Here is a 27,201-nt window from a genome sequence, read left to right on the forward strand (position 1 = left end):
TACCCTGTGTACAAAACCTGAAAGACTCTGTCAAAAAATTACTAAAACTCAAACATGAATTCAGTAAAGTCCCAGGATACAAAATCAATGTACAGAAATCTGTTGCATTTCTGTGCACCAATAATGAAACAACAGAAAGAGAAATCAAGGAATCTATCCCATTTACAATTGCACCAAAAACTATAAGATACCTAGGAATAAACCTAACCAGAGATAAAAGATCTGTACTCTGAAAACTATAGAACACTTATGAAAGAAATTGAAGAGGACACAAAGAAATGGAAAAAACATTCCATGCTCATGGATTGGAAGAACAAATGTTAAAATGTTTATACTTCCCAAAGCAATCTACACTTTTAATGCAATCCCTATCAATATACTACCAACATTTTCCACAGAGCTAGAACAAACAATCCTAAAATTTGTATGGAACCAGAAAAGACCTCGAATAGCAGAAGAATGTTGAAAAAGAAAGCCAAAACTGGTGGCATCACTATTCCAGACTTCAAGCTATATTACAAAGCTGTAGTCATCAAGACAGTATGGCACTGGCACAAAAACAGACACATAGATCAATAAAACGGAAGAAAACCCAGAAATGGACCCACAACTCTATGGTGAACTAATCTTCGACAAAGCAGGAAAGAATATCCAATGGAAAAAAGACACTGTCTTCAACAAATGATATTGTGAAAACTGGATAACAAAATGTAGAAGAACGAAACTGGACCACTTCCTTACACCATATACAAAAATAAATTCAAAATGGATGAAAGACCTAAATGTGAGACAGGAAACCATCAAAATCCTAGAGGAAAACACAGGTAGTAACCTCTTTGACTTCGGCTGTAGCAACTTTTTACTAGATATGTCTCCGGAAGCAAGGGAAGCAAGAGCAAAAATGAACTATTGGGATTTCATCAAGATAAAAAGCATCTAAACAGCAAAGGAAACAATCAACAAAACTAAAAGTCAGCCTATGGAATGGGAGAAGATATTTGCAAATGTCTTATCAGATAAAGGGCTAGTATCCAAAATCTATAAAGAGCTTATCAAACTAAACATCCAAAAAACAAATAACCCAGTTGAGAAATGGACAGAAGACACAAACAGACATTTTTCCAAAGGAGACAGACAAATGGCTAACAGACACATGAAAAGATGCTCAACATTACTCATCATTAGGGAAATACAAATCAAAACTACAATAAGTTATCACCTCACACCTGTCAGAATGTCTAAAATTAACAACACAGGAAACAACAGGTGTTGGTGAGGATGCAGAAAAAGGGGAACTGTCTTACACTGATGGTGGGAATGCAAACTGGTGCAGCCACTCTGAAAAACAGTATGAGAGTCCTCAAAAAGTTAAAAATAGACCTACCCTACAACTCAGCAATTGCACTACTAAGTATTTACCTGAAGGGTACAGAAATACTGATTCAAAGGGATACATGCACCCCAATGTTTCTAGCAACATTATCAACAATAGCCAAATTATGGAAGAGCCCAAATGTGCATTGACTGATGAATGGATAAAGAAGTGGGGTGTGTGTGTGTGTGTGTGTGTGTGTGTGTGTGTGTGTGTATGGAATATTACTCAGCCACAAACAAGAACAAAATCTTGCCATTGGCAACAACATGGGTGGAGCTAGAGACTATTATGCTAAGTGAAATAAGGCAGTCAGAGAAAGACAAATACCATATGATTTCACTCATATGTGAAATTTAAGAACTGTAACAATTGACCATATGGGAAAAAAAGAGAGAGGCTAACCATAACACTCTTAACTATAGAGAACAAACTGAGGGTTGCTCTAGGGGAGGTGGGCAGAGGGATGGTTTAAATGGATGATGGGTATTAAGGAGGGCACTTGTGATGAGCACTGGGTGTTGTATATAAGTTATGAATCACTAAACTCTACACTTAAAAAATAAAAGTAAAAAAATAAAGAAATAAAAAGTTTTCTGTATAAACTATATTTTGTGGTTTTAAAAACCACATACAATTGCTTTTGTAAAAAAGCAATTGATTGAAGGCTCTGGGGCAGGAATGGAGAGAAAGACATGGGAGAATATACACCATTATAATTTAAATTTATGTCTAGAAAACATAGAAAATTCACTTTTTTATTTATATTTTATCTATAGAAAAATACAGGACACTTTATGTTTTTCAAAAGGAGTCATGAAATGTAAAAAAGAAACAGATAAATTAAATCTTTAGTATTGAGATGCCTTATATTTTTGCTCTTTAGAATAACGAATGTGCTCAAGTATGCTGCTTTAATTTATTGGCTCTCTGAATTAGTTCCTTTGAGAATATATCTTCTAAATTCTTTTTGTTCACTTTTCTCTCTTTTTTTAAGGACATGAATGAACCATCAAGTTTTGTGCATGGAACAGTTGGTAATAAATGCAGAAATACAGAGTTAAATTATCCGCCTTATTTCCCAGGTACAATATTGTTGCTACACCTTTGATGTTATTGGTATTTATTAATAAGGTTTATACACCTTATGATGTAGGGAATAGGTTTCACATTCCTAATTCCCACTACCCATCTACACATTGAACCATAACTCAACCCATTACCAACACTATTTAACATTATTTTGAGAAGAAAAATCAAGAAATATGTTGTGTTTATATGAACACATTCCTAACTAAACATGCTTAAAATTGTTACTTTTGACTTTCTTGAGAATCTCCCCAGATTTGAAAATTCTCAATAATTCTTAAGATTAAAAAAAAAACAAACTTTTATGACGTTTTCTTTTTAAATTTTTCTTCATTAGGGGAAAAATGAAAGAATACGGATAGCACTTCTTTGGTCATTCCTGACTCAAGAAAAAGGGGTCCAGTCACTCAGCATTCATCCTCCTACTCTTATGTTCATAAACTGTTGACATCTAAAGTGATGGCAAAGCTCTGAAAAAAATGCATCTTTAGCTGAGAAAAAGTGGATAAAAAATAAGTGTTGTTATAGCATTTGCCCAGTTCTTATCCCCAGGGCTTTATGTTACCAAGTGGATTTTTAATAAAAGTCTATTTAATCAGTATGTCACATCTGAGTGCTCAAAATATAGTAGACATTTAGGAGTACCCTTTTTATTTCAGGTTTGTATTAATTCATGTTAATTGGTAACATTTTCGTTGCTGAGTACAGTAAAATTTCCATATAGTTTTCAGTCACAATTGTAACTACAGTCAGTTACAATTGCAGATTTTTTTTCATTTTTAATTAGCAGAGACAAAGTGTACAAATGGTTAAAAAATCAATATTATTTTAAAACAATGATTAATGATTTGCCAAAAGAATTTATAGTTATGATTTATACATTTGGATACAGGGTACTTTATAATATATTAATATTTTTCCATTGCCTCTTCCCAGAACTCACAAAAAGAGCTAATGGATTACATTTCAGAACTATGTGTATGGAAACGGAGCAGATTCTTAGTGATGGATCATCCGTTTTGCATTACAATGTTCACAATCTATATGGATGGTCACAAATGAAACCTAGTTACGAGTAAGCAATGTTCATAATTATTCTTTTTGACTCTTTATTATCTTTTATTTTATTTTATTTTATTTTTATTTTTTTATTTATTTGAGAGAGAGAGAATGAGAGAGAGAGCACATGAGAGGGGGGAGGGTCAGAGGGAGAAGCAGACTCCCTGCCGAGCAGGGAACCCGATGCGGGACTCGATCCAGGGACTCCAGGATCATGACCTGAGCCGAAGGCAGTCGCTTAACCAACTGAGCCACCCAGGCGCCCTCTCTTTATTATCTTTTAGATATTAGATTTAATGTTTTACCTACTTCAAGATTTCTTCCCTGCTGACCTTATCTGGTAGCACTTTCCTTCCCAATGTTGTAACTTACTTGGTCCTTTATGGCACTTAGAATTATTGTGTTTCTCTCTCTCTCTTTCTCTTCCTCTCTCTTCATGTGTATTATTTATCATTGTTTTAAATTTTCATCCCATTCCAAAAGCAATTCTGAACAATGTTATTTTGTTCCTCAATAGCTCATAATAGCACAGTGATTAATAAATAATAGGTGTTCAATAAATAGTCGTGGATGAATAAATGAGTAAATAATATATAATTGATGTAATTAATTAAGGCATTAAAGTTTGGTTAAATCTGTTATTTAAATCTATTATAACCAAGTTACAATATGTGTAAGTGAACTTGATTTAATGTCCACAATAAAAAAACTTTTATGTGAGGCCAGTGATGATGGAACACAAACTATTCTTTGAATATCAAGTCTTTATTAGCACTGTCCAATAAGACTTTCTGTAATGATGGAAATGTTTTATAATTCTTAGGCTGTCCAATATGGTATCTACTATCCATATAAGGCTATTGAACAATATGGCTAGTGTGACTCAGAAATGGAGTTTTATTTTATTTTATTTTTTAAGATTTTATGTATTTATATAATTGAGAGAGAAAGAGAGAGTGCAAGAGAGAGAATCTCAAGCAGACATTCTGCTGAGTGTGAAGCCTGACATGGGGCTTGATCTTATGACCCTGAGATTATGACCTGAGCTGAAGTCAAGAGTTGGACACTTAACCGAGTCACCCAGGCATCCCCAGAAACAGAATTTTAAATTTTATTTAATTGTAATAAATTTAAATTTAAATTAATAGTCCCATGTGGCTAGTGTTCACCATATCACACAATGCAGCTTTAGGTCACTGGTTCTTTTTTGTTGTTGTTTTTTAAGACTTTTTTTACTTATTTGACAGAGAGAGAAACACAAGCAAGAGAGGGAACACAAGCAGCGGGAGTGGGAGAGGGAGAAGCAGGCTTCCCGCTGAGCAGGGAGCCTGATGCGGAACTCTATCCAGGACCCTGGGATCATGACCTGAGCTGAAGGCAGACGCTTAACCAACTGAGCCACCCAGGTGCCCCTAGGTCACTGGCTCTTAACTACACAGTATAATCACCTGGAGATTAAAAAAAAAAAAAATTGGATTTAATTGGTCTGTACTATACCTAAGACCTGAATTTTAAAAAATTTCCCAAGTGACTCCAGTGAGCATGTAGGGTTGAAAACCACAGCTCTAATATATGACTGAAGTTGGTAAAAGAATGAAAAGCATTTTGGAGTAAAGGGTATGGGTAATATTTCCTCAGTTAGTGAAACATGCTTATCTTAGAACCAAACTTTTTCAACCTAGAAGAGGTGAATTATTTAAGATATTATCACATGAATGAATGACCACAGATTTGTTCCCCAAATTCCAATGTAGGGACACTAAAATCATGTAGAAAGGCTAGGAAATACCATTTTTAAGAGTAAACAAATTGATCTTCAACAATATTTTTTTTATTGGGACAAATGTTTCTTTAAATTTACCGTACTGGAATATAATTTGGAGCACAATTATCCTCACTTTTTATCCTCAGCTAACCTCATTTTATCATAAAAATATAGATATTAAGAAGAACAAAAATACTGAAAATTGATTGATAATCTTGTTGGCAAAACTTGTGCATTCTGAGATGAAACTATGTAGTTTAAGGGAAATGGAAAAAAAAATTTCTTCCCTGAGGTAGTAAATTGAACTTCTGGAACACATTTCATGGTTCCTAGCACACTGTGGGATGCTTAGTAAATTTAAGGAAATGTAGGTAAATTTCTAAATAGTTGATATACAAAGATATTTAGGGAAATTTAGGGATATTTAAAGTACATTTTACTCTTAAATAACAAACATTATGAGGAAGAGATCAGTACAATCTTCCAAAGAACATTTTTAAATTTAAAGTCATAATACATTTCTTTAATAGTGTTAATTTTGCTCCTATTCATAAAATTTTCAGTAAAAGTTTCAACCACATTTGTTATTTAAATTAAACAAATTAATAAATTTTAAATGTTGAGTTAAATAGCTCAATTTACACATAACCCTAGAATTTTCATGTTTTAGATATTTTCTTGATATTTAATTTTTTCAGTTAGAAAAAAATGTTGAATTTTCCTTCAGAAATTTTAGAGATTAAATATAGTCTATATTTTTAAAAACCTTGACAAATGTAAAAGGACACATAAACAAATTACATTTACATTTAAGCAAAGGATGGATACTAAGGACTTTTTATTTATCATTGGAGAAAAGTGAAAGGATTAAACACAAATTTTTTTTCTTCAAGTTATCCAGACTGTAGTATTTTATTGTTCCTTTTTTTTGACGCAGCTTATGTCTTTCCAAACTGGTGCAGATTTGACATGCAACTAGTTCTTGCTACTGTTCTTTTCATTAAATATGTCACAAACAAGAAAAACCAAGGAAAGAATACAATGAGTGGACTCAGAAACAGGAGATAAATAATCAGCTTGAGAAACTGCAGTTTTAGAGGAAGGACCTTGGATACCAGTGGCAATGAAGTTTCATATGTAAATCCCATACAAAAACGTTCAGTCTTCAGTGGATTTCTTTCTCTTATTTAAAATTCAATGTGGAACTGAAACATAGCCTATGCTTCAAATGTAGGAATAAATACACTTAAAACTACCTCAAATTGTGCGTTCAAATTTCAGACAAGTATTCAAGGATTATATAACTATATATTCCATATTTTCAACTTCAACAACTCCTGAGTGACTTTAAAGATTATTACATATTTTTCATTAGAGAGAATGTAGAAAAATCAAAATCTTTGACTCCCTTTGGAAATTCTCCCTTTGGTGTTAAATATGTAATTTTTAAGTAAATGCCCCAGATTTTTGTAATCATAATTTAGAATGGAATAAAAAAGATCAAAAGATACAAGTTATTTTCTTAGATATTCCTATAGACTTTTTCCCAATAATTTAAGGTATTTTTAGAAGTTTTAAAATTCTTTTCAAAAAATGCTAATGTAGGCAACTATAAACACACAATAAAAATACTTCCATAACAGCATTACAATCCTTTCTATAAATTAGATTTTCCAAAATCAACTGGTAAAAGAGCACAAGCTGTCCTACAGGTGAAAAGTGTTTCTTAAAATTAAGCTATATTCATTATGACTAAACCATTTGTAAAGTTGGAACATGTTGAAAATATTTGGAAACTATTTATAGTGATGGGATTTTTAAATTATATTTTTAGTGGCAGCAAGTGATTTCTCAAAAGTTTCGTTCTCTAAATATTCTGTGAAGGGTTACGGAGGAGATTCTTCTAATGCAAGAAGTCCTTAAGAGAAAATTATTGTGAAAATATTTAACACAGAATTCTTCTCAATCAGAAATCTAACAAGGCATGTGTTCAGTTATTGATTTAAAGCCTCAGCAAAAAATGTTTGCATACAGCAGAAAAAAAAAGAAATTCTTTAAGAATATATATTTCTTGGGGGCGCCTGGGTGTCTCAGTCGGTTAAGCGTCTGCCTTCGGCTCAGGTCATGATCCCAGGGTCCTGGGATAGAGCCCCCTGTCAGGCTCTCTGCTCAGCTCTCTGCCCTGCCACTTCCCCTGCTCGTCTCATACTCTCTCTTTCTCTCTCTCACACTGTCAAATAAATAAAATTTAAAAAAATGATATATATTTCTCGAATGTGAACACATTAAGAATTTGGAACAGCTCTATCTTTATAAATACTTTTTGTATTAGTTAAATAAAATCAATTTTGTTTGCAAAGTAACTCAACTTAGAATGTACATTTTCACATATATTTTTAGATTGATCATCAGTTTTTTTTATTCTCTATATAAATAATCATTCATTTCTTGTTAAATGTCAGCAAATATATGTGAGGTATGTTAAATACGTTAATGTTCCTAAATAGACTATACACTTTATATTTATTCTAGAAAATGAAGCAATAAAAATAGTTTTCTTATGTTTTCTTTTTAAAGATGGGTATACATGCAAGTAGAAAATTTTAAGTTAGCAAGTACAATATGGTCTTTATTATTAACAGATGGTTCAATTTGTCATCTTATGTCCATTGAAAATACTTCCAGTTTCCTGTAATTTTGATTTGAAATATTCATTAATTCAAAAATTTATTGAGCTACTAGTATATGCCAAACACTGTATTAGGTGCAAAAAATACAAAGAAGATTAAGACATTATCTTTAACTTCAGGAATCTCAAGGTCTTACTGAAGAAACCTATATAAAAAGAAATCAGTACAAACACTGTGGTCCAAAGTGATTTTAAAGTCTGCTTAATTATTTGAAGTATTTTTTCCTGAATAGTTCTGTAGTCCTTATTCATATACAATTTATTTTAAATAATATAAACACTTTACTTGCAATTAATAGTGGGATATTTTTCTACTTTAGATGCTCTTATGATATCACAGAGAGAGAGAGATGCAGATAATATAAAATAATGCATTATTATATTATTTTTAGCACTAGAATATGTTTTAAAATGAATAATAAGTCATTGAAGACTGAGGAGGGGACAAAAGAAAAAAAAATGATGTAATTTGTAAAATTCATTCTCTTGATGTCTAGCCTTGGATAGATTCTGTGCTTGAAATAGAACAACTAGCTTTATTTTTAACACCCAAAAAACTTGCTCCCTTTAATCTACTCTCTAAAATAGAGAGTATTGTAGCAAAGATTCTCTGTAGAGTAATATGGAGATTAAGTGTTGACAAGTTATAATTGAGAAGGATTAGAGCAGTCAATAGTTAGAGCCTAGAACTTTATTCAAGAGAACACAGTTAAGTAAGAATAAAATGAGTTCATTCAAAAAACTCAAGATATGATAACTTCAGTAGTTGACTTAACTTGTATTCATTGAACAAATAAACAAAGGCCACTTAGGCATGTCAGTCTGGTAAATGTTGGAAGGGAAGAAACATACATGTCCTTTATGTTTGTGAGAATTTTATAGTATAATGAGAGAAGACTCATTTATAAAGAGCTAGTTGTAGTAAGAGAACACAAAAACACCATAAACACACACACACACACACACCTTTTTAATGAGGTGCTCATATGTAGAAATATCTGAAAATACCTCATGTAAAAACTTTCCATCTATCTTAGTGCATTGCAGAAGACAACTGGCAAAAGAGGAATTGTTATTTCTCGTTCCACATATCCTAGTGGTGGACAATGGGGAGGACATTGGCTTGGAGACAACTATGCACAATGGGACAGTTTGGCAAAATCGATCATTGGTATGTGAGTCACCATCTGTGTCATTACTCTGGTGAAGTTTCCTTTTAGGTATTCACTTTTGCTGGTACTAGTTCCTATACTTTATAAGTCCTTTTCAGAAACATGCTTTTTTGCATCATATTTTATGACAAATAACATGATGAAAAGACAGTGAGCTAGAAAGTAGGATCTGGGATGCTTTATAGAAACTAATGATATCTAACTAGTTTATTTTGAGAAAATAATTTCATCCTTTTGATCTCAGTTCCCTGGGAAAGGGCAGGAACTGGGAAAGATAACATCTAGAGCTAAGAATAGAAATGGGTAGAAATTCTAGATTCTAGGGAATAAGAATACGCATAGATGCTAAGGAATGAAACATTTCAAGCCAAATTTTTAAAGAGTTTTTTGACAATAGTTGGGTGAATAGTAAATAAGACATTATTATTTTAAAGGGGAAATGGATACTTTTCTGTTTCAGATCTAGTTTTAAAAATTCTTTATTGTTTATATTAGGATTCAAGGAAAACAATCAGTGTTTAGAAATATTACTTTAAAAGGAGAGCTGGGATATCGCATGAATCCTATATTATTGAAGTGATCTCAGATGATTTTATTTCACAAGGATAATTTTTTTTCCAAATGATGAGACCTATGGTTAAATAATTACATAGATAGCCTTTTATTTTAAAAAAATAAACCAAGGAAAATACTACCACTTTTTTCTCATACTATAATGTATTTATAACTGTTTTGTGCTCTAAATATACCATCTTGAAAGTGACATTTTGTAAATGTCATTAACACTATAACATAAAAAACTTGAATGCTGTAAGAGGAAATGATAGAAAGGTATATTAATAACCTGAAAAATGTTTCATTGGATTAGGTTATTAGAAATAGGACATCTTCATAAATAGAAAAAATCAAATATCAAAATATATGAAATAGTAGCTTTCTAAGTTTTTTCCTGATTTTTTTTAAGGTATGATGGAATTTAGTCTCTTTGGAATCTCATATGTAAGTAGCTCTATTCCTTTTATCTTCATAACTATAAAGATTAAGAAACAAATGATTAAAATTAAACATCACAATATATTTTAGACTGGAGCAGATATCTGTGGTTTCTTCAACAATTCAGAATATGAGCTCTGTGCCCGCTGGATGCAACTTGGAGCATTTTATCCATACTCAAGAAATCACAACACTGCATTTACTAGGGTATGTAGTTACTGCATCTACTCTCATTTCTTTTGCCCTACTAACCTTAGAAATTTTTAAATAGAATTCACCTTCTGCGAAAACTGAATGGGAAGATATCAGACAGGGAGACAAACCATGAGTGACTCTGGACTCTGGGAAACAAACTGAGGGTTATAGAAGGGAGGGGGGTGGGAGGATAGGGTAACTGGGTGATGGGTATTAAGGAGGGCACATGTTGTGATAAGCACTGGGTCTTATACACAACTAATGAATCATTGAACACTACATCAAAAACTAATGATGTACTATATGTTGGCTAACTGAACATAATAATAAACAAAAATCATTGCAAATTAAAAAAAAAAAAAAAAGAATTCACCCTACCAGGCTGATTTTCAATGCATACTTTGAATGAACCTCTACATTTACTGAGGACATCTGAGCTCATTGCTTTGAGAATTTTCTGATTTGGGTTACTTTATACTTTGGGGTTTAGAACTTGGTTAGCTGACATACTTACTGCTGTTCTATATAATTTTGGAATACCTGGGGGGAGGGGGGAACTGCTTCCTGAACTTCTTCCAACTGAGATAGAACAATAAAAAAGTCAGCTTCAAACTAAATAATTAGAAGTGAAAAGTCATTTGAAATACTAGTATCAGTGTATGAAAATGAGCAGATTTAAAAGGCAAATGTTAAGACAATGAGTTGAGAAATTGAGAAAAAAAAAGGAAAAGGGAATTATGAGAGCTAATTCTTGTGTGGTGGCACAACTCTCCATGTTACTAAATTGTCTGAAAGAAATTTTTGAGAAAGAGAGGTGACAATATTAAAAATTATGGAAACGTATGAATAATTAGAGGAAATATCTAACTAAGTGCTAAATTTTTTTTTTTTTTTTTAAGATTTTATTTATTTGTGAGAGAGACAATGAGAGACAGAGAGCATGAGAGGGAGGAGGGTCAGAGGGAGAAGCAGACTCCGGGCTGAGCAGGGAGCCTGATGTGGGACTCGATCCCGGGACTCCAGGATCATGACCTGAGCCGAAGGCAGTCGCTTAACCAACTGAGCCACCCAAGCGCCCCTAAGTGCTAAATTTTGTGATACTTTTAGTAAAGTGCAGAGGAAAGATGAATTATCAAAATGCACATCATGGAAGAATAGCAGACAGAGCTGGTCTTTGAAGGATGGGTTCTAGCAGTAGTAACTGAGTGGTGGAGCTCATCAGGTGCTATGAAATCTTTGTGTCCCTCCTGGGAAATTTTAGTTAGAATAGAGGGAAGGATTTATTTTAGAAAATGAAAATAAAAATGAAGATCTATATAAGGATAGAAGGCAGTATGGGACCACATTTTGGAAGAATTTGAAAGTTGGGCAGTAACATAGCTTGACGGAATAGGAATATTTTAACAGGAAAACTTGCTGTCAGTAATGCAATTTAGGAAGCTATAATATTGGAAGAGTGGAATGAATCAATAAAAGCCTACACAAGGATTTATTCAACCAGTATTTATGAAGAGTCTACTATTTAATATTTACAAAGTCCCTGCCCCATGATTCATATAATATAGGCAAGATAGAGATAATAAGCAATTATGTGTGTGTATGTGTATATGTATATATGTATATATATATGTATAGTCAGGTATAAATAAATGCGTATGAGGGAAAATGGTGTAAGCTAAAGTGATAGAGATTTAGGGGGAGTCAGTTTTAGGAGGAGTACTTAGGGAGGTCATCTTGGATGAAATGACTTAAGCATGGAGACTTGAGTGAGGCACAGCAACCAAAACCAATATAAGGATATGGGAGAGAATTTAGGTGGAGGGGGTAAGTGAAAGACTCCATGATGGGAAGGTGGCTGGAGTTTTGGAGAAGATGAAATGGAAGCAGAAAAAACTGAGGAAGTATTTCTAAATAAAAATCTTTGGAACAGAAGCTTCAACTTAAGTTTAATTATGAGGTAGTATAATTGAATTTAGGGATATATATGGTTTAGAATTAAGTCCTGTATTGTTAAAACTGAAATAATGTCAGTGAAGTCAGTAAGCAACAGATATGATTTTTACTTCTTTCTTCTTACTTGACTTTGGAAGTAGTAACAATAGGATCAGTTACAGCTTACTAATTTTTGAACCATTTTACTTTCAAGGTTTTGCCTATTCTAACATTATTACATATACCAGTGATAACAGTCATCATTCAAGCTTTCTTACTACCTAAATCTAAAAAAGTTGGCATCTGCATAGATATGGCATAGTTCTTAATATCATCATTCCTGTTGATATCAACAAAAAACATTGAAAGTATTTCTCCCTGGAGTTATGTGGCAGCCTGTTTGTTTCCTAGTACAAATTAAAATATAAAATACTAATCACCTTCCCTATTATTTTTTAACCAGTAAGTGCAACAACAACTTTTTTTTTTTTTTTTTTTTGAGTGAGAGAGAGAGCCATGCAAGTGGGGAGAGGGGCAGAGGGAGAGGGAGAGAATCTTAAGCAGGTTCCAGGCTCAGCGCAAAGCCTGATGTGAGGCTCCATCTCTTGACCCTAAGGTCATGACTTGAACTGAAATCAAGAGTTGGGGCGCCTGGGTGGCTCAGTCAGTTATGAATCTGCCTTTGGCTCAGGTCCTGATCCCGGGGTCCTGGGATCAAGCCCCACGTAGGGCTCCCTGCTCAGCAGAGAGACTGTTTCTCCCTCTCCATCTGCCCCTCCCTCTATTTGTGCTCTCTCTCTCTCTCACTCTCTCTCTGTCAAATAAATAAAAAATAAAATCTTAAAAAAAAAAAAAAAAGAGTTGGATGCTTAACCAACTAAGCCACCCAGGTGCCATGCAACATTTTTTAAAAGGCTTTAATCTTTCCAGTGTCAATTTTCGTTTTTACCTGGAGTGTATATTCCAGAGCAGACTAGGGCATGTCCTTCTTTCTTACCCAACATTACTTAGGTCCTCTCTTTCTCCTATCTTAATTCTTTAATATCATAATTTATCCATTTCTCATGAGAACACACAATGTGGGGGTCACCACGATGGGCTCTGCATGTCTCTGTTTATTTCAATCTACTTTTGTTCAGCATTTCAGTTCTTTTCCAGTCTTTTCATCCCTACACTGATTATCACCGTGATTGGCAATGTATTTACCATCTATTCAAATGTGAACTGCTCTTTACATATGTTCATCTAAACTAAATCAAGCTGAGTGTAATTTGCATTTTTCTTATTAAAATATTATGTTCTCTCTCTCTCCATCATATGAGCTAGAAATATTATTGCATAAGATTTTTGTGATTTTTGTGAAGAAAGTATACAGAACATGGCAGTGAATGAATACTATTTTGTACTTTTTATTTTCCAAACATGTATTTGAAAATTATGATTTAAACAAGGAAAAGAGCTTATGACTATTTCATTCTGCTTTGTTTCAGAGACAAGATCCTGCTTCATGGAATGAAACTTTTTCTGAAATGTCAAGGAATATTCTAAATATTAGATACACTTTATTGCCCTATTTCTATACACAGATGCATGAAATTCATGCTCATGGTGGCACTGTTATTCGACCCCTTTTGCATGAGTAAGTGCAAATTCTTTTTTCTGCCAAAAAGAGATAGATTTCATTTAATTTACTCAATAATCTCATATAGTGTAGGATATTTGAAATTGGAAACATTTTCATTGCTATTTTGGTACACATTTTACATAAATAAATATTAATAAACAAGATGATATTAAAAATGAAACATTAATCAGTTATTGAAAAATAATAAGTCTTAGAAATAATTACTATATACCCAGTGTTTAGATTTACATACCTTATTATATTGAATATTTTAAAAATGGAGGCAAGTAGTATTATCTCTATATAATGATTTGATTAACTGAAGTTTATAGCAGTTAAGTAAATCTACCATATATATATATGTGCCTGACTGAAGAAAACCATCTCACCTCTTCTTGGAGGTGTGTTATAGAGTACCCTAGAACAGTTCTAACATTTTCCTTAGAAAATTGTTTTCAATTCACTTCTTAAAACTCAAACTGATATATGATCAAATCTTAAAATTCTATTCTATGGAGCATAGTTATAAAAATTTTAGCCTGTTCTATTTTTAAGGCAAATACAAGCTAATTCTTACTGTTGATGTCACAACAACAACAACACATTCAAACAAAAATAACAAAACCTTTGAAATAATCAAACTTAACTTCTGTGTACTCTATATTACCAGAGTAATTGAGTAAGGTGATTTGTTAGATTGCACAATTGATAAATCAGTAAAAATACACAGCATGTATTTACTACATTAAATAATAATATGCAAGGCAAAATGATAAAAATAATAGGTTGATCAATATCCCATCTGTTCTGATGATAGGGTCTTAAAAAATAATAGGTCTTCCTAAATTCACATTATCCTCCAGTTATTTTATTAATTTATGTACCATAATCCATTCTTTATTTCTGGTAAAATTTTATTAATATCTTGCCTTTCTTATTTCCAGAGTTTCCCCTTCTGTCTTCTTCCTATTAACTTCCCAGAAGAGTCAGAATATCAACTCTGGACTGAGTCCCCAACTAAAACATTATTATTAACTCTGCAGACTCTTGTCCTTTTGAGAACATCTGGGCCTTTTTTTCCCATGGGAAGTCCATGAAGCAGTAAATTCAGCAGTCCACCTTGGCGAATCTCAGTTCGTAGAAAAATAAAACAAAAACAAAAGAACAAACAAACAAAAATGTGCAGTTCTGTTTCAATTAGAGAAAAAATGTGGACATTTAATAGTGACTATTCTCAAACTATGGAGAACAGATTTTGGTGTTTCCATTTGTATCTGAAATTCAGAAATACATTAAATGCACTATTCAGTGAGTTCTAATTTAAATAAAATAAGCAAAATCTTTTTTTTTATTTTTTGGCTCATTTCTATTTCTTCCCTTCTTTCTTTTTCTTCCCTTTTTCTCTTTCTTTCTTTCTTCCCTTTTCTTTCTTTTTTTTATTATGGATTCTGGGAAGCAAAATCTTTTTAAATTACTGAGTCAAGATTCTTATAGCACTCTTGCCTCACAATTCTCTTTCAGAGTATTTATAATTTTTGCTTCCTAGTTTGTTGATCTACTAGGCAAAGTTAATATTTGTACCTCTGTGAATTCTCTTCAAAGATTTCTCATTCAGTTGGCCTTATACAAATTCTCTGTATTTTGTCAGGAAGTTTAGTTATAGTCTACATTAACTACAGTATAGTCTATACTGCAAAATGTGATTTGAATAATTATTTTATGGTATTCAGGAGAAATGAAGTTCTTTGATTTAATTATTTGAAAATATTTTGTCAAGGTTCTTTAATGACAAGCTAACCTGGGATATATTCAAGCAGTTCTTGTGGGGTCCAGCGTTTATGGTTACTCCTGTGTTGGAACCTGTAAGTCTTATCATATATTTTTGTTCACAAAATATTATTTTTCTTGGCCTATATGTTTTTAATGACTGTATTTTTAAATTCCAGTATGCTGACACTGTACAAGGCTATGTCCCTGATGCCCGGTGGTTTGATTATCATACGGTAAGTGGTTAAGGAATTCTGGGGAATTGACTAAAAGGATATGAGTAACAGTTTGGTCCTAACCTTTTCATTGGCGGCATATTTGGTTTACTTTACACTTAAAAAGAGTAAGATATTTCTTGCTAATTACAGCTGAATCAAATTACCACACAGTGAAAGAGAGTTAATTTATTCTGCCATAGTTCGTTATGGAGTCATTGATTTATTTTATTGAATAAACATAGAGAGCGCACATTGTACACAAGAAGGTCATTGTCCTGTATCAAATATGCAAAATTATCATTAAAGCTAATACAGTCCTTCCAAGAATAATGTATATGACAAGTCAGGAATAACTTTTGTGACCTTTCAAAACCCACATATTTTCTGAATGAGAGCATCACAAGAACAAATAGTGGTGAATTACTTTCAAAGCTATTAATAACTAAGAACTAAGTGCATACTTTAAGTAACATGTTTTCCTGAATATGTGTTTGAGTTTTTATTAATTTTTATATTAAGTCTACGATACACTTATACCAATATTTTTGTCTGATACATCAAACACCAATATTGCTGATGATTCCATTTCTTGCTGCTTATGTTCTTCCTTCTAACCTTCTCATTTCCAGGGCCAAGATATTGGTGTCAGAGGAGAATTTCATGTATTTAACGCTCCTTTATATACAATAAACCTACATGTCCGTGGTGGTTACATCCTACCATGTCAAGAGCCTGATAAAAACACATTTTACAGGTAAGCGAAGTGTTTACAAGAGCTCAGATTAAATTTTGAGGTACGTCATGCTAGAATTGTCAAGAACTGGGAAGGGTCTGAGATTTTATCCTATTTCCAAATGAGCAAGTTAGTCTGTCACAGTGTCATGGATGTTGGGTAAGAGACAAATGTCTTTCTTACTCATGGCATAACAAGAGACTTGAATTTCATGTTTGTTCCAGTTTTCCTTGTCCCTGAAGTCCCATGGGGATGACATGGAGTGGACTAGGCCTAGGCAGATGCTGTGAATGTAGGAGGTTTGTGTCAGCTAAGGAACTCCAGGCTTAGGCACTCAGTCCTTTATAATGGGCTGTAAGCAAATCTGTTCATTCTTTGTTTTCAAGGGGACTTATCTTTATTATACTGGCCAATAAAAAGTTTTTTAAATTAATTTAAAAGCAAACACTGCCCTATCTTCTAATACTGTTTTCTTTAAAAACATCCATTAAAATATAGTTCAGGGGCACCTGGGTGGCTCAGTCAGTTGGGCATCCAACTCTTGATGTCTGCTGGGGTCATGATCTCAGGGTCGTGGGATCAAGCCCTACATAGGGCTTTGCACTCAACAGAGAGTCTGCTTGAGATTCTCTTTCTCCCTCTCCTTTTGCCTCTCCCCACCCATATGCAAGGATATGCAGGTATTTGAGACTCATGAAAAATTGTCTTCCAACATGATATTCCTTCTAATAGTAAGAAAGGTCCCCAGATCAAAATACCAACTAAAACTTCATGTCTTCTGTATAAATATGCAAAGATATTGACAAATGAATGTCTTGTATTTTGAGTGGCTGCTTTACCTAAGTACTCATCATTTTTGATGCCTCTGACATGTGGAAAGAAATATTATTTACTTCATTGAAACATGATTTCTTAAATGAATCTTTCTATAAACTTTAAGCCAATATTGCTCAGAAGATTTCTCTTTCCTTCCACCTTTTCTGTTCCGCCTTTCTACCTCCTTCTGTCAGTCCTGTGAAGTATTTCCCAACTCACTTTGGTCTATGAAAATGTAGGTATCCATTGAAAATATCACTGCTTCTTCAAACTACAAGTCCACTGCTGTCCACAGAAGAACCAGACCTGTTTTTTACAGCCTTGTCCCATATAAAGATGAAAGATAATTCATATTAATTCATATTTTCTACACATTACCATTCATAACTGATGATCTGGCTAAGACCTTCTCTTCATTGCCCTAGGACCCCTACCTGGTATTCTCTCCCTCTCATTCAGCAATATGCCCAACCTACCAGAGATCATGGGTCCACTGATTTTTTGTGTTTGATGTAAGAGTAAATCCTTTCACCAGAGTGGCCTAAGTTCCTGGCTTAGACATTCAGATTCTAGAGGACTCAGTCTCTGTTCCTCTTTTCTTCTCATGTTATATCCACTCATTTGGTGATTTACATGCTGACAGCCCCATTTGGCATGAATGGACTTTTTCTATCTCCTGGAACAATCCAGATCCATTTCTTTCAATATTCTACCCTGATACCAATTAAAGAGGAGATAATTATATCTGAGAAGTGAGGGCTTCGTGGAGGAGACCATTTATAAATTGGGCCTTGAAGAATCCTTTTGTTGTAAGAGACAAGTAGTGAGGCCACTGTGTGTGTGTGTGTGTGTGTGTGTGTGTGTGTGTATGTAGAGGAGTAAAGTAAATAGGATATCAGGGTTAGGTATATAGATAGGGTAGAATGTAAACTGTGAAACACTTTTTAATCTTAAGTTTTAAATATGTTGGAAAATTGTAGGTTAAACCAGATTTTTAATGTTGCTAATAAGATATACTTATCTTTTACCCTGCAACTATGAACTGAAATGCATACATACATATACATATATGTATGTAGTCATGCTGAGACATGATAACATCTTTACATGGACAATACCAAGTTGCTATAGAGATTTGAACTCTAGATGTTCTGGATATTTTAGAGAACTTCCATGGCAGTACAACTTTCAACATTTGTGATTGGAAAAGGCAATTATATCTAAGCATAATTTGTCTGAGAAATCCTTCCTTAGCAATATGAGGCTGTCAAACCAAATCACTTGTACAGTGAAGAGGGAAGCTGATAATTAGTTCACAGATGGGCTTATGTAGGCAAAAGCTTGGGAGGCATTGCCCATTTCAAGGTTAGAAATTACAACTTGCAGGCTACTCTTCACATTCTTATTGATAATTTCCAATGATAACTCAGTGATTTATGTATGGAAATGTGAAAAAGGCTTAAATTATAATAGATAAAAAACGCTATTAATATAGTTTCATGTTTAATGGTCAGTGGCAGGATTAGCAGAGAATAATAAATAAATATATCAATAAACTTAATATGGCTTTAACTATTATAAATGAGTCCCCTTTTGATCTGTTAAGTAGGTGATCTCTTGAGGTCAAAAGACATGCATGATATTTTCTATTAAATATGAAGGATTTTACGGTTTATATCATTCCTAGTAACTCATTATTAAGGGAAGGCCTTTAATTTTCTTTGTCTAAAACAGTTTGTATTCTCCTTAGTTGATATTCTTATTTGTTTTCCTTTGGATACTTATATGGATACCATATCATAACTATACATACACTATTCTATAAACATAGGTAAAATTATATTTCTTTTTTTTAGTCGACAAAATTACATGAAGCTCATTGTTGCTGCAGATACTAATCAGATGGCACAGGGATCTCTGTTTTGGGATGATGGAGAGAGTATAGGTAAGTGTCCCATTTAGTAAATAAATGTAATTGATGGCATACATATTATCTCACATTGCTTTTATGTTATCTACTTTAGTACATTGGAAGCTGAATGAAAGGCTAATAATATTATCCAAAGCTAAAGTAGCTGAATAATTAGCTAAATCAACTTAAAAACATAGTATTCTAAACATCAAAGACTTTCCTCTTACCCTAAGTGTAGTTAATCCCTATGGTAAATGTCTGAATAACTAAGAGATGTATATGGACAGAGAATGTATATTGATCATCTGTTACTCCCAGAAGGTGGCCCGTGCCATTCACATGACAGACATTCAGTACGTGTGAGGTCATCTGAGCTGAAATGCTACGTGCACGTGGCAATGCATAAAGGATGCCTCTAAAACATGAGATAGCCTAGAAACAAAACTCAACTTTGGTCTCTGTACTTCATTCCTATTTGTTTTTTAAATTCAATATTTTTTACATGAAAAGTTTAAGGATTTAAACTTAGATCTATGTTTACTCCATGACTGTTTCTTAAGATCAGACAGAACTGCTAGGCTTGCAACAGTGTGTGCTTTGCTGACCATTGCCATCAGAATCACTTGGAGTAGTTTATTAAGGATGCAGATTCTGAGAACCATTTAATTTCCATTAATTTGGGGAGAAGCCCAGGTATCACCTTTAGGTGATTATTATGTTGTTAAGTAAACACGAGTTGTGGATTAGGTTTATTGACTGTCATTAACAATGCCACTGTACTAGATGGGAGTTCTGAACATTCTCTTAACACAATAAAACTACATAAACACTAACATAAAAACTAACATCTGTGTGGAGCTGATGTTCTCATGGGGTAGTTCAGTGCAATTTAAATAAATTATCCACAGAAGACAGATCTTTCATTACTAGCCAAGAAATGTATTTTTCATCTTTTTAGGTAAATCATAGTTAATATTTTGCAACCCTAAGAAACGGGAATCTATTAGTAAATAAAGTGTATCAGAAGGTTGATACAAGAATCATTTGGTAAAAAGCAAGACTCTTAAAAAAACAAAAACCTTTTCCCAGTGTTTTGTGATTTAAGGTGAAGAATCAACCTCTATCAGTTAAAATCCTATGTTTTTAGAGTCCTGACCTTCGTTAACACATTAACTGGGGTTCGACAAAGTTTGCAGCCTTTCTCACCTGGGCCCAGCAGGCTGTACTTTGAATTTGCCTACAGTTTCCCAGGGTTGTAAAGTTGAGTTATGCATAATTTGCATCCTTGTCTTGGAACCTTTGAATTTACCTATCCAATAAATTGAGTTAATTCATTTGAACAGCAAGGGAGACAATGCTTCTCTTAGAAATTTTTTCTCCAGCTCTCCCTATCAAACTAAGATACAGATGAAATAACTTGGTATGACTTTTACCCTATTAAAGTTTCATGGGAGATTTTATTTTTTAATCACTGGAAAGTAACGACATACTTCAAATATTTATTTATGATCATTCCATGTAAGCATACAAAATTATTCTCGCCAATTTGGGGTTTTCTGATTATATTTCACAAACTCATTATATTTGTTGTAATTAAGTACGAAGATTTCAGATAATCCCTTGAAGTTTCTTGAGTAAATAGCAACAACAATATACAACAAATGCTTATGGAGTGTCTGATTCAGCAGGTCAGAATCTCCAAAGAAGTTTTCTCTCTCAGCAAGCCCATCAATCTAGTTGATAGGCATGGAATTATTTCCTCCTTTAAGTACATTCACATTTTATAAAATATTATTTGCTGACATATTTTTTTCTCTCAAAGAAAATCAAAGACAAAATATAGCGGTTCCCCCTTATCCATGGTTTTGCTTTCTGCAATTTCAGTTACCCGTGGAAAACCGCGGTGGAGAAACAGACAATCCTCCTTCTGATAGTGTCAGAAGGTCAGTAGTAGTCCAACGCTACGTCACAGTGCCCAAGTCATTCATCTCACTTCATCTCATCATGTAGGCATTTTATCATCTCCCATCATCACAACAAGAATGAATATAGCACACTAAGATATTGTGAGAGTGAGAGACCACACTCACATAACTTTTATTACAGTATATTGTTATAATTGTCCTATTTTATTATTAGTTACTGTTAATCTCTTACTGTGCCTAATTTATAAATTAAACTATATCAGAGGTAAGTATTATAGGAAAAAGCTTAGTATATCCAGGGCTTGGTACTGTCTGTAGTTTCAGGTCCCGAATGGGGGGTCTTAGAATCTAACCTCCCCCCACCTAAAGGGAGACTATTGTAAACTTATCTCGAAATTTGTGTATATTAAGTAAAGTCTGACCATTCTAGATAATAATGTTGTAGATTGGTAAAATCTTATTTTGTCCTACTTGTCTTTGAAATAGATATATGTGTACCCTTGACTGAGATCATATGTGGTATTTTTTGCTTATTTATTAAAACAACAACAAAACTGCCCATATCCTCCTAATAGCTTTCACTTTTGTGTTCTTTTATCTCATAGTTATATACTTTAAAAATTGCTCTTAAAAACTGAAGCTATAACTGTATATTTAAAAATTAGACTAAAATATTTGCCTTAAAACACGTATCAAATAAACCATGCATACATTAGTGTATAGAAAAAAAGGTTTTAGGCAGAATATAATTTAATTTTTAGTGTAGGCAAAATTAGTTGCAGATTAAGCAATTTTTCAAAGAATTATTTAATACAGTGCTGGCATGTATAAGTTGGAAAAGGCAATTAAAATTTGTTACTTTTTCAATGTTATTTTATTTTATTTTTTTAAAGATTTTATTTATTTTTTTGACAGAGTGAGACACAGTGAGAGAGGGAACGCAAGCAGGGGGAGTGGGAGAGGGAGAAGCAGGCTTCCTGCAGAGCAGGGAGCCCGATGTGGGGCTCCATCCCAGGACCCTGGGATCATGACCTGAGCCGAAGGCAGACGCTTAACTGACTGAGCCGCTCAGGCGCCCCTCAATGTTATTTTAACACTTGTTTCTGCCTTACCCATGCTTGTTTGGTTTTACATACAAACACAGTCTTAGAATTCAGGGAAAGCTGCACTTGACTCCAGATTTCGTTAATAATTATGTGATTCACTTTCAGCCATTTATTTAACTTCTCTGGAAGTCACATTCCTCTTCAACCATGAGAACAATAAAAGGACATACCTTTTAGAGCAGTGTGACAAAGTACTTAAAAGTTGACAAATAGTAAGCACTTAAATTTTAGCTGTAAAATTATTTTAAAAATTGATTTTAAATATGGCAAGATTATACTTAGATAAAGAAATGGATATAAACTCTGTTTTATCAGTTTGATTTCAGTAGACCTATAATAATCCCTAGCAACTGAATATTTTTCTCAAATGACACTAGAATAAGTTTCCATCATGTTCATTTTGCTTGTTAGATATGATTATACTGTGAGTCATTGAAGTGGCCAGTAAGTGTCCACCACTATCACCACCCAATTCTGTTTATTCTTGGACTTTTTTCACTCTCCCAGAGCTGTGTTAAGGTGATTTTAGACCTGTCATTCCTTCGTGTTACCCTCCTACACATAAATACACACACACACCAACCTACCCTGTCCTTCTAGGGACCTCTCTGATGATTCATCCTTCATATTTCAGTGCTCCTTGGACTGTGTTTGAACAAGTTAAGTAAACTTAGAGAAAAATGAGATATAACTTGATGGTATTTGATACCCTTTATACTAGGAAAGAGAAACAAAATATTCTTGTTTTTACTATTTTTCTTCTTTGGAAATATAAATATATTACCTTTTTTTCTCTCTACAGACACCTATGAAAAAGGCTTATATTTCTCGGCACAATTTAATTTAAACCAGGTATGTATTCATGTCAGATCATTTGTATGCAATTGTGTTAAATAATATTTGAAGTTTTATTCCATATTTTATATTTCCATATTTTATATTTATTGTATAACATACCTCATTTCAAATATATGAATAAATAATTTGCTGTACTATGAAATACATTTTGATTAACAGATACATGCTTTAAAAGATTTAATTGCTTTTGAAAGTGAAAGGTTTAAATTAGTTATTTTTCTTTATAGAATACCTTGACAAGCACTATACTGAAAAATGATTACATAAACAAAGATGAAATGAGGCTTGGATTCATCAGCATATGGGGGAAAGGGAGGACTTCTGTTAATGAGGTTAATCTCATATATAATGGAAATACAGAAGCAGTTAAATTTACTCAAGAACCAGACAAAGAGGTAAGTGATGTAAGAAAAAAAAATTAATGGAGTTTTTCAAAGCATCTATATGGATGTCTTCTATTACCTAACCCTAACAAAACATAATTATGGGTTGCCTATGACCTCTGTTGTTGTTTATTCATTTTCCTTAAACTTCCAAATGGATCTCCATATTATCATCCTTAGTAACCTGTCATACAAATCAACCTAGTGGCATCTGTGTTACAATTTTCCTGACATAATCAAAGCAAGATTAAATTTACATTAAGCCTCTAAGTCATTGTTATCCCTATATGGTAAAGTGCCTCAAAATATATATATTTTTTCAATTATAGAATGTTTACATTTAAATATTTAATACATCTTGGATAAAATATATTTGGGAATCCTTGCACAATTAATAGAAATGTCTATTGGCACTCATGAATAATTTCACATACAGGTGTATAAAGGTATGATTCATACAATAGACAAGGTATTGGGATTTTTATGTTAAAGTCCAGTTGCTGCCGATAATTAGTTTTTTACTTAGAACAAATAATTTTAAGCCTTCTTTTTCTTTCAAATTCAATAAGAATATGCAAGTGAACAATCTCTTTAGCTCCTTCCAATTCTAAATTCTGGAATCTGTGTCCCAAAAAGGTAGATTTAAAATAACATATATTCTAGTCAACAGCTAACTGTTATAAATGATCCAAGTACAAGGCTATGTCTCTACCACTAAAATTGTGTGTGTGTATGTACCTGGTAGTGTTTATAGCTTGATAAAAATAACTAGCTCTTAATCAACAGTCACTTCAGATACCTAACTTATAAAACAGCTAGTTGTTTGACTGACTTTAACTTAAAAAATTAATAATTGTATCTTGGACCACAGTCTTAGGTCCTCATAGATTTTACAAATGTGAGAGGTGAACAGCACCTGAAAGGTCATTCCATCCAGTTGAAACTTAATAGCTGTCCTATTGTTACTGCTGTTTTATAGGCCAGTGTTATTTCCCCTTTAATATAGAACTATGTCTTCATTACTATTTTGGCATCAGAATGCTTTTATTCCTTTAAATTATATCAAGGTTGGGAAGTTAAAGTTTTGTATACTTAATGTCCTTCCTTGGTAAAATAAAAGTTGATAACTCAGTGCCTCACCCCCATTTTTCTTCTTTTTAAAATTTCACCGGTTTATAAAATTGCAAGGTAAGGGAATCACTGATTTAGTCCAGAGGTCTCATATGGCAGACCAAGAAACTGAGTCCTTCAAAGGGAAAAATTAATTCTCCAGGAATTGATAGTCAATGGTTTTCGATCACAGTTAGCAATCAGTGTTTTTGAACTGCCCAAATTTAATCAGATTAAAAAGGATAATTTGCTATATATATTTTTTCTTTCTCTTTATTTAGTACTACATTGGTAAAAATAAAGCTCCTAACTTTTACTATAAAAATAAACTGAATACAGTCAGGTGAACAATGTTAAATTAGATATTTTAACATGTCAAGTATTATTTCAAGTTCATTTTGACCAGATACTTGGTATAAAAACATCATTTATAGAAAAAAGCTCATTCCACTGCTTCCAAACTAGTTCACAAAGAATTTTAAGTATTAAGAAGAAATTTTTATGATATTTTATTACCTCAGTGATTCCAAAAGAAGATATTAATTTTAACTACTAACAATTGAGTAGTTCCTTCTTAAATTCATTTAATAAAACAAGTATTTATGAGCACCTAGTGTTCCCAACCTTTATAGATATATGCTAAAAGTAGAGAGTGGTCAATTTCTTTATCCTGGTTACCCTTCTCCATCGGTGTGGGAATTACATGCAAAGCATGATTTAATTGCTGGATCGATACAAGATTTTATTTACTTATTCGAGAGAGAGAGAGAGAGAGGGAGAGCATGAGCAGGGGGAGGGGCAGCAGGAGAGGGACAAGAAGACTCCCCACTGAGCAGGGAGCCTGACACTGGGCTCTATCACAGGACCCGGGATCATGACCTGAGCTGAAGCCAGATGCTTAACCAACTGAGCCACCCACGTGCCCCTCTACTGATAGAATTTTTAAAACATTTTCCTAGCAACAATTATGGTTTTTTGCCTTATGTACAGGCATTAAAATTATCTTATGTACTTGTTGCTTTTCACTTTTGATATAAAGGAACTAAGTTAGGTTTTGGTGTAAGAGGGTCAGTTACAAATCTGGTTAATATGTATTTTTAAAAATTATTTAACTTTTACTTTTTCAACTCTTCTACTCTACAGTGTGGGAAATAAATCCTAGAATGTTGTGCTTTAGTGAAGAGTATATTTTATAAAGTCCCTAAGAAAGTGCCTGGTATTCAGTAAGCAGAAAAGGAATGTTGATTCTCTTCCTCTTCTCTTGCATATTTGATAATTGAATCTAAATTTTCTGAGCTAAGGCACAGAAAGTCATGTGAGGGGCACCCAGGTGGCTCAGTTGCGTCTGCCTTCGGCTCAGGTCATGATCCCAGGGTCCTGGGATCGAGCCCCTGCATCAGGCTTCCTGCTCAGCGGGAAGCCTGCTTCTCCCTCTCCCACTCCCCCTGCTTGTGTTCCCTCTCTCGCTGTGTCTCTCTCTGTCAAATAAATAAATAAAATCTTAAAAAAAAAAGGAAAGTCATGTGAGTGCTTTGGAGAAAAAGCAATGGTAAAGTCTAATGAAATCATCATATCATAAAAATATTACAGATGATTGACTACAGCTGCTCAATTAGTCACCTCCATAATTAGTCCCTACATGGTCTAATTGAGATTCTGTCCAGTGAAAGAAACTAACACAACAAAATTGAAATTATTAGCAATAAATTCAGCATCCTAAAGCATTTTGGGACTGATACAAAAGAAAACATATTTCCAGTCTAATTTTTGTGTGTAAATGTGCCCTAGTATTTGAGGGCAAGAAGCATAGAGATTTATGTAATGCGATTATAAATAATTCCATGTTTAGGAATATGAAGAAAGAATAAAATAATAGAAATCAAGATAATTGGTTAATAGTTTTAGTTTTCACAGTCTTTTAACAACCATTCCACCTCTCTAGGATTTATTTTTATCTGTATAATGAGTGGGTTGGGTGAGATTATTACTGAAATAGTTGCGAATGCTCTGGAATAAAAATTCATCAAAAAGAGAGAAACAAAGACTATTCTGTAACTTAGAGAGAATTTATATATGGAAATAATCTTTGTTAAAAAACAACACTGTTCTGATTAAACAATAATTACCATTTTACTTTGTTTTTAGATATTAAATATTGATCTGACAGTGAATAATGTTATTCTAGATGAACCAATACAAATCATCTGGTCATGAGATCACCATCAACTCCAGTTGTCAAAGGGAAATTAACACCTGGATTTAAGTTTCACTGTATTTATAGTTTTCTCTTTTTGTTGGTTTCTTATATTGTATAAAATATGAATTTCATAACATCTATTTAAAGTTATTCCACAACGTACAATAATATTAATACTAATTTTATTATATTAATGTGTTCTGGATCCAATTTTTTAACATATTGAGCAGGATTTAAATAGTTCTAGTTACCTTGCTAAGTATCAGCCAAAACTACAAACTAGTTA

General features: G+C 33.2%; 1 protein-coding gene across 1 annotated transcript in view; it reads left to right on the top strand.

The window, feature by feature from the left end:
• SI (sucrase-isomaltase) overlaps positions 1 to 26,982 on the top strand; it is a 96,380-nt gene extending 69,398 nt beyond the window's left edge. Inside the window, exons 35-47 of the mRNA XM_036083581.2 lie at positions 2,370 to 2,457; positions 3,398 to 3,536; positions 9,012 to 9,145; positions 10,111 to 10,145; positions 10,230 to 10,346; positions 13,757 to 13,905; positions 15,668 to 15,752; positions 15,837 to 15,893; positions 16,505 to 16,629; positions 19,281 to 19,369; positions 23,170 to 23,219; positions 23,453 to 23,620; positions 26,864 to 26,982. Of these exons, the coding sequence (XP_035939474.2) occupies positions 2,370 to 2,457; positions 3,398 to 3,536; positions 9,012 to 9,145; positions 10,111 to 10,145; positions 10,230 to 10,346; positions 13,757 to 13,905; positions 15,668 to 15,752; positions 15,837 to 15,893; positions 16,505 to 16,629; positions 19,281 to 19,369; positions 23,170 to 23,219; positions 23,453 to 23,620; positions 26,864 to 26,932 (1,305 nt within the window). The 3' untranslated portion in view covers positions 26,933 to 26,982. The remainder of the gene's footprint in view (positions 1 to 2,369; positions 2,458 to 3,397; positions 3,537 to 9,011; positions 9,146 to 10,110; positions 10,146 to 10,229; positions 10,347 to 13,756; positions 13,906 to 15,667; positions 15,753 to 15,836; positions 15,894 to 16,504; positions 16,630 to 19,280; positions 19,370 to 23,169; positions 23,220 to 23,452; positions 23,621 to 26,863) is intronic.
• The last annotated feature ends 219 nt before the right edge of the window (positions 26,983 to 27,201 follow it).

This window comes from Halichoerus grypus, chromosome 1 (assembly GCF_964656455.1).
Source record: "Halichoerus grypus chromosome 1, mHalGry1.hap1.1, whole genome shotgun sequence".
Taxonomy (NCBI): domain Eukaryota; kingdom Metazoa; phylum Chordata; class Mammalia; order Carnivora; family Phocidae; genus Halichoerus; species Halichoerus grypus.